Source organism: Danio rerio, chromosome 11 (assembly GCF_049306965.1).
Source record: "Danio rerio strain Tuebingen ecotype United States chromosome 11, GRCz12tu, whole genome shotgun sequence".
Taxonomy (NCBI): Eukaryota; Metazoa; Chordata; class Actinopteri; order Cypriniformes; family Danionidae; genus Danio; species Danio rerio.
The window spans coordinates 27157974-27171285 of NC_133186.1; the positions used below are offsets into that span (position 1 = coordinate 27157974).

A 13312-nucleotide genomic window follows, 5' to 3' on the forward strand; every position below is an offset into this window, starting at 1 on the left:
GCATTCAGGTCAGTCATTCAGTCATTTAACTATGAATTTGTTTGTTGGGAATACATGCGCTCTAGCAGCCAAAATTACATACTGGTTAGTAATAATCACATAAACTATTTAATGACTATTAAAATATGAAAAAAAGTTTTTTTTTCCCTTTTTTTTTACTTCATCTGTCAGTTATCATGTTACAACCCTGTAATTTGTTTTCTTGAATGTAACAACACAGTAACAAACTATTAAAAATGGATGTATGCTATGATCTCTTTAAAACAATTGTGGTATGTGTTCCTCCGTAAATGTCCTTTAAGAATGAACAGAGATGAAATGAAAACCCCCTCAAGGGTATACAAGGTTGTGTGTGTGTGTGGGCTGAAGAGCCTCCTTGTCCATATGTGACTGATTAACAGAATACGTGGAGTGTGACTTGTGAACGTTTCCAACAGCATCCTATTGAAACAACTCAATGAAAATTCATATAAAGACCATTACTCTCAGCTTGTTTGGACTTAACGTTGTTTTTTTGAATCCCACATTCAATTCAGCTTTGCCCTGTTGCAACTTTGCTTCTGACTCATGGCTGTCATCGTTTCTTCTGATATTTTCTTTTCACAGCTGTGTGGATACGCATTTGCTCAGAAAATCGCAGTGAAATTAGAGGAAGGACTCCTGGGAAGTGTTTTTACATAAGTCACATTTCTTCAGACGACATAGTTATGCAATACTAAAGGGGAGATGTGGATTCAGGATTTTTGCTTTTGGGTTTTACCAACAGTTGATTTGTAAATGTATACTTAAAAACTGATGTGATGTGAAGCCTATGATTATTAATTGTGGTTACTGCCTCGATCTTCAGTTCAGACTTCATTACTCCTTCTCGTCCCTTTGGGAGGCCTTTCTGAAAATAAACATCAGCCCTTTTGTCTCTATGGCAACAGTTTTACACTTCACTGACTCCACAACTAAACATTGATTGTAGTTAATAGTTTGGTGAACATGTGTTGGTGAAGCAAGTCAAATTTTGTTGAAATGAAATCTTCAGACAGATATTGACAAAAAAAAAAAAAAAAAATCAGATCTAGATCTTTTGAGCTTCGTTCTGGGATTATGATCGATCTGGGGCCATGATTGTGGTTTGGCCTTTGCCCTATCAGCTTAGATTCGTGGAAGATCATATGCGGAAGTGGAAGGAATTGAACCAAGTCTTTACATGCATTCTGAACATTTGTTGTTTTGTTTTCGTGTCACTCTTCATCTAAATATTATTTAATGCCCTTCATCCGGATTTGCTGCCGGGATTGCAAAGGAGATTTTCACCTCTAAGCTTTCAAATCTTAATACGTGCTAGTAGTTTCCTCGCTTTTTACGTAATAGAAGTTTATTTTCATGCTGCTGTGGTATTTCATTAATGGAAGCGCACTGAACTTTTGCTGCTATACACGTTTTAAAACTGCTTTTTAACTTTTTGGATGAGGTCAAAGATAAGATTTTTTATTTTAGCTTCTTGGATCAAGTTCAGTTTACACTGGCTAAAATAATGCATTTAAATATTTAGCATGGAGCATTCTTACTCTGACCTGTACTTAAAAAGCCATGAAATTCTCCGTTTCAGCAGGGTGTTTTCACACCTCTAGTTTGGAAAAAGTCAGGAAAGGGGGTGCGTCTAGCTGTGTTGGGGTGGGAGTGTCGGGGGAGGGAAAAGGGGAAGGATTTGAATAAAAATGGGAGTTTCCATTTGGGCACGTGCTGATTTTCACAGAGGAAAAGCAAACACACAAGCAGGGGAGTAAGACAGTGACTGTGTTTAATGACGGTGGAATGTTTGATACTGCACATTGTATAGGAGAAAAAAACCTCTGCATTTCTCGGTAACTTAGATGCAATCGGTAGGTCAGAAAGCCATGTGTGTGTGTAGACTATCCTGTCACAAAATACGGCGAAAAGACGGTCTGCCATAGTTTGCATGCAGTGTTCACGTTTAAACTCTGAGAGCAGCATTACAGCAGATCTTTCAGTCCATAATGTTGTAGTGATGTTAATGTAAACTAAGTAACTTAGAAATCATTTTGACTTAAGTATGTCTTTAAACACTGAAAGAATACTGCTGACGATACAAACTATAACTTTGCCATCTGAATTTACAAAGAAAACGCGCTGATTGCACACACCAAATCTGTAGAGACAGGACAATCAACACATACTAGAGTCGAGTCTTTTTTTAAAGGAGACGGGCAGCAAATCCAGATTTCACAATTTCCAGATGTAAAAAAAATTTTCTGTACAAACGTATTTCTGCCGCGTGTCGCGTGCACCGATCCACAAGTAAGTCCAGTTGTGCTCTCATAGCTGGAAAATGAAAACAAAACCTTCACTGCAGCAAATTATAAAAGCAACACTAACTACCCGTATCTTCAAACAATTCTTATTCGTTTCCCACTTCTTTTGGTAACACAATGTGTCGTCCTTCTGCCGTCTGAACACTGTTTTAGGTACAAACAGTCCTCGAAGCTTGCATGCATATTAATAAAGTTGCACGCGTACACAATAAAGCACGCTGATTGGTTTGACCTAAGTCTTACTCATTAATTAATGCAGCACACTCAAAGACGCAATACGGTACTCCCAGGTATTGACGTCCAGTCTACATGCTGCAATATACGATAAGATCTCATGGCCGTGACGCAGTTTCAAAAATTCGTTTCAAACCGGAAGTACGAATTTGTTTGAAATAACGCAAAAACAACCAGTTTTAATTTTTTAGTGAGATATATGTGTCCTTATAGTGTTTTTAGCAGTGTGGGGCACATATACGAATGTCAACAGCTCAATAAATGTGTTTTGGTGTTTCATAACCCTTTAAGTTTTAAAATAAAAAATCATGCAACTTTATTTTAAATGATTAAAGACTGATTTTACAGAAATGTGTAAAACCCAGTGGTTAAAATGATAATGTTTTTTATAATATAAAGTTTACTAATGTGTTCATAGTTTAGTGCAGATCACTTTCTGATATCTCTTAAAATTTAGAAGCTGAAAACTGATAAATTATATTTATTTATGATAAATTTTTATGCTGTAAACAACTGATTTTATTTTAAACACTTCATAAAAGTTTAAACTGATCTTAGAATGGCCTACTCAAAGCAAAATAAGCAATAATTTCTAAAAAGGTGATCATATAGACCTATATTCACGATTTCACATAAATCAGCATGCCAAAAATATATTTTTTTTGCTTTGCATAGCAAATTAACATGCAACTTGACTGTTGCATAAAATCATAGATTAAATAACAAAACGGGAATTAATTAACATTTTAGATTCTTTTAAACACATGTCATTGCTGCTTGTCAATCAGACAATGCTCCTATGTTTGTTCTTGCTGTCAATTGCAGGAAAAATGATTAATGAAAGGTTTATCATAAACCATTGTGAGTTTGAAACTTTAACTGCAGGCGCTGTGTGATGCGCGTGCACACCAAGCGGAGTCAGATTTATCCTCAGTAGCAAATTTTGCTACAACACCTCAGCATTGAGCACAAATAACTTGAAAACAGAGTGCATGATATAAAGACTGAATGTGGTGGATGGTTTCGAACCCCTATGCTGGATTCAGTGACGTTATCTATTATGTAATTTATCGTGTTAAAGATATTGGCCTAATTTTGACATCGGACCAATAACAGTAACATTAAAAATAGCTTTTATCAGCCGATAACAATATGGCCACTAATATATCATGCATCCCTAGTTATAAATGTAGATGCAGAACTTAATTAGATGTAATTACATGCAGGTATTAAATCAAGCTTAAGCACAATGTATAAACAAACATGTTTTTACACAATAAGTACATTGAAAGGACCTATTAGTTTCAGTGTCAGTACATAAACTAAACTTAGTACTTGACTTTTGACCAAATAGCATTTTAGTGGATGTGTCTTGTAAATCATCGTTATTTTTTTGTTGTCATTTATGAAAAAAGTTCAGAATTAAATGACTTATCCTAATGCATCCGAAAACAATTAAAGCAAGCTGCTGTACACTTTTATTATTTACGACTTTGAACTTGAGCTATTTATAAGCACATTTTTGAGGATTTAAAGCACATAAACTGCATGTCATCATATCACATCTTGCACATCTAATGGCGGTCACTGCGTTTCAGTTCGTTGAGCATCACAGCAGCCGTCAGTCCTGTTTGGACCCGTCTCAAGGTCGGGGAGGTCAGAATGACTGTGACAGCAGACAGATGAGGCTAGTGGATATGGGTTAAGCCACATCAGCATGTCATTCCCCCATACAACACGAGTTCAGCAGATCCCTATAGATGCCTCATTCATACTAAGTGCCGTTTTTTATTGCAACTAGGCCAACTTGAATCATTTTAATCTTTGAATATTTTATCATAATTAGTCATATCACATGTTCTTGTTGTGATAATTGCTGTAGTTTTTACCATGATACAGTGATATCAAAATATCGACATAAGCTGTAAAAAGGGTAACTTTAACAGATACTATAACAAAAACATCTCTACTTTTTTGTGCATTATTTTATTCTATATGACTGATTTTCATGCAGTTTAAATTAGAAACGAATGATAAAGTACAACAGGTAACATACATAGATACATACACACACACACACACACACACACACACACACACACACACACACACACACACACACACACACACACACACACACATATATATATATATATATATATATATATATATATATATAAATATATCAAGTAAAAAATAAAAATCAAGTAATTAAAAAGGAAAAATAAAAATGGAAGGAATTATCTAAAAACTGGCACCCATTATGTTTATATATATATATATATATATATATATATATATATATATATATATATATATATATATATATATATATATATATATATAAACATAATGGGTACCATTTTTAAGATTATATATATATATATATATATATATATATATATATATATATATATATATATATATATATATATATATATATATATATATATATATATATATATAAACATAATGGGTACCATTATTAAGATAATTGCCTCCTTTTTATTTCTCAGAAAGAAATACATTTCTTTATATTTTTCATTAGACCCTTTTACTTATTAATTATTTGATTTTAATTTTTCAATTGGTTTACTATTTCTTTATCTCTGACTTGATTAATCTTTGCACACTTATTGAAGGCCTCAGGAAACAGGGAGGGTTGGTAGATAGGACAGAGGGTTCTTAGAAGTGAGTAGAAGAGTTTAGGTTAGATGTTTTTGTAATTCTGCAGTTTTCTTGTTTTTTTTTTTGTTATTGGTTCCACTATCTTATTATCTTATATATTTGATGTCATCTCTTTTTTTGCTTGTAGGACTTCTTTCTTCTCTTTTTTCAAATACATTTATATGTTTGTGTATTATCTGAAAATAAAAAGCAATAAAAATATTAAAATATAACACAATAGGTAACTTTAGAATAAGGTTTCATTTAAGACTGCACTATTTGAGCTAAAATGAGAACCCCAATTTTTTTTGCTTAAAATCAAGATCATAATTTTCTCAACGATTCTCTAGATGTAAAATAAAGGTTAATATGGGTAAGCTATTATTATTGTTAATTGTCAAAAATATGATAAAACAGCAATAATAATATTGGGCCTATCTGTAAGTCTACTGTTGATTAAAATGCTTAATTTTGTATAGACTTGGAATGGTGGAATTAAAAAGAGTTTAAATATGTCCTGGTTGTTAATTCACTGTAAAGTGATGACATCAGAATACATCTATTCATAAGTCTAAAGTTGAATTATTATGGTTCAGACATATGCTCGCCATTTGTCATTGACATTATTAGACCATTTTTTTCACTGGTAAAATGAAACATTATTCATTATCAGATTCACTCTTGTATTATATTCAACATTATATAGGCTAGAGTTATAGTGACACCGTAAAACATTTATTTTCACGCACAACACAGAAAAACATATCAAATGCTTGTCGTAATCATAACTTCACTATGCGATATGATCATGTAAATGATCGCGGTTTTGGTTTCACTTTCACTGCCAACTACGTTCATGTCATATAAGCAAATCATACATGCAAATCATACTTCTCACGTGGCTCCCAAATGATTACTCTGTGAAACAATCTGAATGTTATTTACAATGTTATTACCTGTTATTCACAACCTAGGTTCTGTTTAATGAAGTATACACCATTGGCAGGCACACGTGCGTCCTCTCAGTAGTAAACAAACAGCTCAGGTGTGATCTGCGGCCGTGAATACATCATTACATCAAGACGGAAATGACATTTTTAGGTGAACTACAGCTTACACATTCAGTATGTGACACTTTTAACACCTTTGCAGGTGTCCATGTTGTTTAGCATTGTATACAAAATAACTTGAAGACTTGTGCGACGGCCTTTATACTTCTCCCAAACTTGAAAATATAATTGGCTGAATCATAGAGATGCTCAGTTAACATCGTGTGGGGGGTCGTATCGAGATCGTTTTTATTTTTGTTTAGTATTTTTTGCTTAATCGTGCAGCTCTAGTCCCATTTGTGTATGTAAAAAAGTTACACAAACAATTAATATTATTTTCAATTAATATTTTGGTGCATTTCATAAACAATTAACAATTTTAATATTTTTTTTATGTTTGAAAAATAAATACCCTGTTACATCTTGATGAACACAACTGCCAATAAACTGAATATTCCTAAAATTCTATTTATTGTAAAAGTTTAAATTATTTAGGTTATTCACAAAATGTATCAGGGGTAATGCGGTGGTGCAGTGGGTAGCACATTCGCCTCACAGCAAGAAGGTTTTTGGTTCGAGCCTCAGCTGGGTCAGTTGGCGCTTCTGTGTAGAGTTTGCATGTTCTCTCTGTGTTCACGTGGGTTTCCTCTGGGTGCTCCGGTTTCCCCCACAAGTCCAAAAACATGTGGTACAGGTGAATTGGTAATGCTAAAATTGACCGTAGTGTATGAGTGTGTGAGTGAATGATTGTGTATGGATATTTCCCATTACTTGGTTGCGGCTGGAAGGGCATCTGCTATTTAAAACATATGCTGGATAAGTTTGCGTTTCATTCCTCTGTGGCGACCATTGATTAATAGCCGAAAAAAAATGAATGAATGAATAAAATGTATAAATTGTTATTAGTAATATAAATAAATTGCTAATAATAGTAATAATGATAATAATAATAATCATTAATTTATTTATAATATTAATAATAATAATTTTTATATTTATTATAATTATTATTATTCGATGTATCCAAAGTGGCAACTCATATTTCATCACAAACATCACATTTCTTGTGGTCTCACCTTGAAAAGGCAATTCTTCATTTGCATACTCGCATATTAGCAGCCAGAGCAAAAAGATGAAACACAAAATTTGCATTATCATTCATGTCTCTGTGCTTTTAATAAATGCAGGAAGGGATTTTAATGGAGGAATTAAAAATAGAAACTCATCTTCGGAATGCACTGTGCACATCTGCATTCCTCTGCCTTCAAACTGTTAATCTCAGACCGAATCCATGCAACATTTATATATTAGTTAGCTGGCAGACTGTACCCTTTTCATCAAAACATTCCTGTTCCCAAGGCAACGGAAAAGAGCAGATTTAATTGTACAGACATTCCCTTCGGCTCTCGGCTTTTTTACTGTTTACCGAAAGTGTGTCGCTTAAGGCTGTTGTGGGCTGATACTCAATCTCAGGCCTACCAGGTTAATTAAAAACAAAACGGTGGCTACACTGATTACAGGGGAGAAAATGATGGGAACTCTGCTAAGTACATTGCAGAACACCCTTATTAAGAGAAATTTAGCAGAAGGCGTCTGTATTGACTCGAGTGAGGTCTGCTGCAAATGTGAAATTTGCCTGGCAGTGTTGAATATTATTAGACTTAGATCAGATTGTACTAATCATTGTACTGAGGGTGTCAATAACGTGTTAACTCATTTCATTAGTTTTAAGTCCTTAACATGGTAAAATAATGCAAATAAATTACTGAAGTACACACAATTGTGAAAACTTTGTGTGCTGCATTAGCCCTGGTCAGATCACACGATTTCTTTGTCGGTTACAAAAGTCACTACGTCAGATTATGCGATTTTATTTAATTTTAATTTGAATAGTATTTTTTTCTTGATAAAATCTTAACTTGTTTTAGGTAACTAACAAATGTACCAGACTACATGTTCCTTCACGATCAGCCATCCTGTCAAGTCTACGACTAGCATTATTTCCCAAATCAGTCACAAGTATTTTTCTAATGATATTTCCCATCTCAATTTCAATTTGTTTTTTATCTTATGCCAGTCTCAATAAACACTGATGCTTGCTGACAACTAATAACTGCATTATTTAAGGGCATTCATGACAACATGGATGGGATCAAACTTATGATTCCTTTTTAATATTAAGATATTTTCTTTGAAATCTAAATGTATGTTTTCCTGCCAGGATTATTGAAAACTCTCTTGTCTGAACTTGCCGCGAGTGAGACGGAAAAATTGAAAGCACATCAGCACCAAGGAAAAATCAAATGCTCAGGACAATTTATTTAAAATAATGACACAAAATGAACAAATATATGACAGATTTCCATGATACAACAAATACAGTGAAGCATTAATTAAATCCACAGATATTATTTTCCACAGAGCGAAACAAATCATTCGTCCGTATAGTTTAGTAGTGGAGGAGCACAAACAATAATATAATTTGTATATTTTTGAAACTAATTTCGTTTGGTGTAATTTTTTATCTTAATTTTAATATATCTTTGGTTGGTCAGTTATCTTCTGTGGTGTTGTGAACTGAATCAGTTTAGAGATGAACTGCACTAGAATTCCACTACTCTGCTATCTGCTGGATATGCTGAATATGTCCCACAAACGTAATTATTGTTTTGGCATTTTATTCTGTTTCTGTTCGTTCATGTAAAACAGCTTCACAAAATGCTGCACTGCAAAAAATGCTTTTCTTAGAGTTTTTGTCTTGTATCTAGTTCAAATATCGAGCAATTCTTACACCAGGGCATCCGCTGCATAAAACATTTGCTGTTTAAAAGTTGGCGATTCATTCCGTTGTGGTGATGTCAGATTAATAAAGGGACTAAGCTGAAAAGAAAATAAATGAATCAATAGATAGCTGGGCTAGAAACAAGTAAACTCAAGTTTTTTGCACTGTATAGAAATAAAAACGATTCACTTGTCATATTATGTACATGTTGTTTGATTACTTCTACTGAACTGATTTTTAAATCACTTTGGGTTGAAGCATCTGCCAAATATTTTGTTGTATGTGTACATTTATGTTTCATGACTGGATAATCCCAGAAGTTTTTACAGATTGAGGATCAACAATAACAGTGTTTGAAAAATTCAAAAAATGAGCTGTACCTTTTAGATTCCCAGTATCTGTTATTGAATCCACATTTCCAAATATTTATAATGTCAATATCCAAGCTGCTGAACTCCAGGAAACTTTTCAGTTCAATGATCGAGTAAGCAAAAAAAAAAAAAAGCTAAAAATATATAGAAAATATGATTCTCTGACAGATAGCAGAAAATGAACAGTGGCTAGATGTTTAAGTGAATTATTCATTCCAGCATGTGTTTGGCTTTAAAACACAAGCTCAATCATATTCTCAGATTTGTTTCTGAAGAGTACAAGCCCTCTTGTATTGCGTTGTATAAAATAAAGACTGAACAGAACATCAAAACATCCCACATCTGTGTGGACAAATACGACACAAACTACTCAGAGAATTTTTTATGAACTTACTTCAGCTTGTTAGACATACAAAATAATTAAGTTAAAAAAACAAGTTGAAGTAATTTTTTTTTTTTTTGGTTATTTTTACAGTATATAGTAAATAGTATTCTTAGTTGGAATAAAACAGACCCGTGTATTGTTAGAAATGTTTTGATAAATCAAGGATATTATTGTGTGTGTTGTGTTGTGTGTATGTGTTTATAGTTGTCCTGGTTTTTGGACACAACTTACTTTGAAAAAAGCTTGCAAACATACAGTTATTCTGAGAATAATTTTTCAGTCTAATGGTTTTCTTTACTGAATGAATACAATAATAAAACTGTTTAATTTCATGACGAAAAAGTGTACAGGTAAAACATTTTATTTATTGACAACCCTTTACTGCAAACGGTTTTATTAGATTAATAAGTGCTTATGTGTCTTGTGTTTGATGTATGTTTTTTCTTCTTGTAGTGCAGACCAACACAAAGATGGATGAGTTACAAGATGTTCAACTGACTGAGATCAAGCCTCTGCTGACCTACAAGGTGAGATAAATATGCCAGAAACATTCAACTGACACAAAGAGACACACTCTCACTTATATGCTTGTGTAGCTATCACTCATGAACAACCTGTAGCAAAACCATGGATATCGCCAAAGCAAACTGAATATTAAAGCAAAGCCGTAGATCTTGCTTCTTTAATTAGTAATATCTTGATTGGATTTGAACAGCAGACACGGTTTCTGTCTTGTGTACTACCAGTTTCTATCAACACAGGTTCATTAGAAATATGTGCTTTGGCCTGCATTTTTCTGAAACTGCAAAAATACTTAAACCTATGTTTGACTGCAGTTTCTAGGTAAAATGAGCAATAGTACACTGTAAAAAATGCAGGGTTCCACACAATTTATTCATGTTGTCTCAACACAAATTGATTAAGTTAACTTAAAACTTTTAACAAATTTATGTGGCTTGAACAAAAAAAAATAAGTTGTCCCAATGAAATCTCAGCTTATTATTATTAAGTTTCAGCTTATTTTAATTAAGTAGTTTGAACAAGTAAAAAAAATTGAGTGTAGTAGCAGTATGACGCCAGCAACTTTTGTTCCTTTTCACACTGATATTTAAAAGGACATATTATTGATGAGTAAAGGATTATTTTCGTGCAGTTCTTTGACCAAAAAAAAAAAAAATCAAACAAACAGCTTAATGGTGCTCATTATTTGTAATGGAGTTTGCCTTACTTGTATATCTTCATATGGTCAACTTTTACAGTGTTTTGTTTAGGGATCTGTACCACCTTCTGTTTGACTTGTACAAGAAGGACATGTCTAAAACATACAACAAATTGTACCATAAGTTTCGTATATTAAATTTGTAAAAAATGTAGACATCATCCTCTAGTGGATTTGTCATCTAAAATGTGCAAGAAAATGTATTTCGTATTTTGCAAAAATGTTGGCTGAGTCATGTATTTCCAAAGAGCCTGGGCTGTTTTTTTTTTTTTTTTACAACTTAAGCAGTTTTTTGTGTGGCTAATTTTAGAACAATAGAAAGGTCATCACATTATGCAAATGGAGATGATTTGTTTTGTGGTTCTTAGCTTTTGACTGTAAGTATTCAGTATATCATGAATTATCTTAAATAAGATTTTTTTTTCTTTGTATTATGCTGGCCATAAGCATAATACAAAGTATTTAATTATGTGTTCACTACCTGACAAAAGTCTTGTCGTTGATCCCAGTTGTAAGATCAACAAATAATAACTTGATTTCTAATTGATCATTTGAAAAAGTGGCAGAAGATTTGTTGAACTGCATGCCAATCACCACAAATACTGCAGAAGACCTATTGGAACCCACATTGACCTAAGATTCTCACAGAAATCAGTCAAGTTTGGTGAAAGAAAAATCATGGTTTGGGGTTACATTCAGTATGGGGGTGTTTGAAAGATCTGCAGAGCGGAAGGCAGCATCAACAGCCTGATGTATCAAGACATTTGTGCTGCCCATTACATTACAAACCACAGAAGAGGGCTCATTCTCATTCTCCTTCTCGTACTTCACCCTCCACATCAAAAGTCCTGAAAGCAAATAAGGTGAAGGTGCTCCAGGATTGGCCAGCCCAGTCACCAGACATGAACATTATTGAGCATGTCTGGGTTAAGATGGAGGAGGCATTGAAGATGAATTCAAAGAATCTTGATGAACTCTGGGAGTCCTGCAAGAAAGCTTTCTTTGCCATTCCAGATGACTTTATTAATAAGTTATTTGAGTCATTGCAGAGATGTATGGATGCAGTCGTGCAAGCTTGTGGGAGTCATACACAATATTGACTTCTTTCCACTGCATCATGACTTTATATTCTATACTGTACATTGTTTCTGTTAAGTGACAAGACTTTTGTCTCAGCAAAGTCAGATTTTACTGTCCTAATTAAGTGATTAAAATCAAGGTATGATCATATTTTATTTAGCTAAAATAAGCGTAATCTAGAGGCCTTTGCCTTTCAAATAAGCACTTCTGATACCAAATGATAAACTAGAAGTCAAGTTATTATTTTTTTGTTCCTAAAACTTGGATAGACGACAAGATTTTAGTCATGTAGTGTAAACTGACCTATTTTTTTAATCATAAAAGGTGATAGTAGGTGGAAATTATAATATTCCTTTTGTTCAGTTTTTCGTATACAACCCATTAGTCGTTCTCTTTATTTTTACAGAATCAATTGTTATAAATCTTTTAAGTCAGCTAGATATCAATTTTGACTCAGAATGTGCTGGTTTGACCCGTTGTATGCACATAAATGTATGAGGAGCAAGAACTAACACACTATAAAGACTGTAGTTACCGCGGAGGTCTTCACTACTTACAATCCATAATGTATAGAGATGTTCATGCACCTTGTATTAGAGATCTCTGTGTTTTCCTGTAGCTGACGCGAAGTTCCTCTCTACCGCTGTGTTTGTCTTCACTTCATCAAACTGAATAATTCATGTGAGTGTTACTCTGGCAAGAGAAAAGCAGAGGAGATGGAAAAGAGGCCGATGGGGTGGAATATTGCTAAAAAGAAAGAGAACGACTGGAGGACTGAAAAAAGAAAGGGCAGATTTGGTTTAGATGCAGAAAAAAAAGAAACCAACACAATGAAAGATATTTCTGTCTGTTCCAGAGTAATACTCATTCTTACTGCAGGCCCTGTTGGCAGGAATCTTCCTCATTGCTTCTCTGGGGTTTGTCAGTGTAAATCTTGCCGTCCTTCTTTTGCCACACTGCATCCATATCAAAAACACTAAAAATAGAAATGTAAATGGCGTGCACCCATTAGCGCTGAGCAAGGCCGCCAGTATAATTTACGAGGCAAGAAACAAGCGTTTTATGGGTGGGCCTTCTGTCTCTCTCATCGGAAACCAATGGAAGAGCTAATACAAATAGTGCAGGGCTTTTCAGACAGATCTGCAGAGGCAGAGTTAAGAAAAGTAATAATAAAAGGTGGGTAAAGGTGTCTTCAACC

General features: G+C 33.8%; 1 protein-coding gene across 5 annotated transcripts in view; it reads left to right on the forward strand.

The window, feature by feature from the left end:
* The window catches only part of ndrg3a (ndrg family member 3a), a 74647-nt gene that overhangs the window by 21493 nt on the left and 39842 nt on the right, over positions 1-13312 (forward strand). For 2 of the 5 annotated variants that reach the window (NM_199517.1, XM_009306019.5), the window contains 1 exon segment: positions 10269-10342. In NM_199517.1, the coding sequence (NP_955811.1) occupies positions 10286-10342 (57 nt within the window). In that variant the 5' untranslated portion in view covers positions 10269-10285. 5 annotated transcript variants of the gene reach the window in all.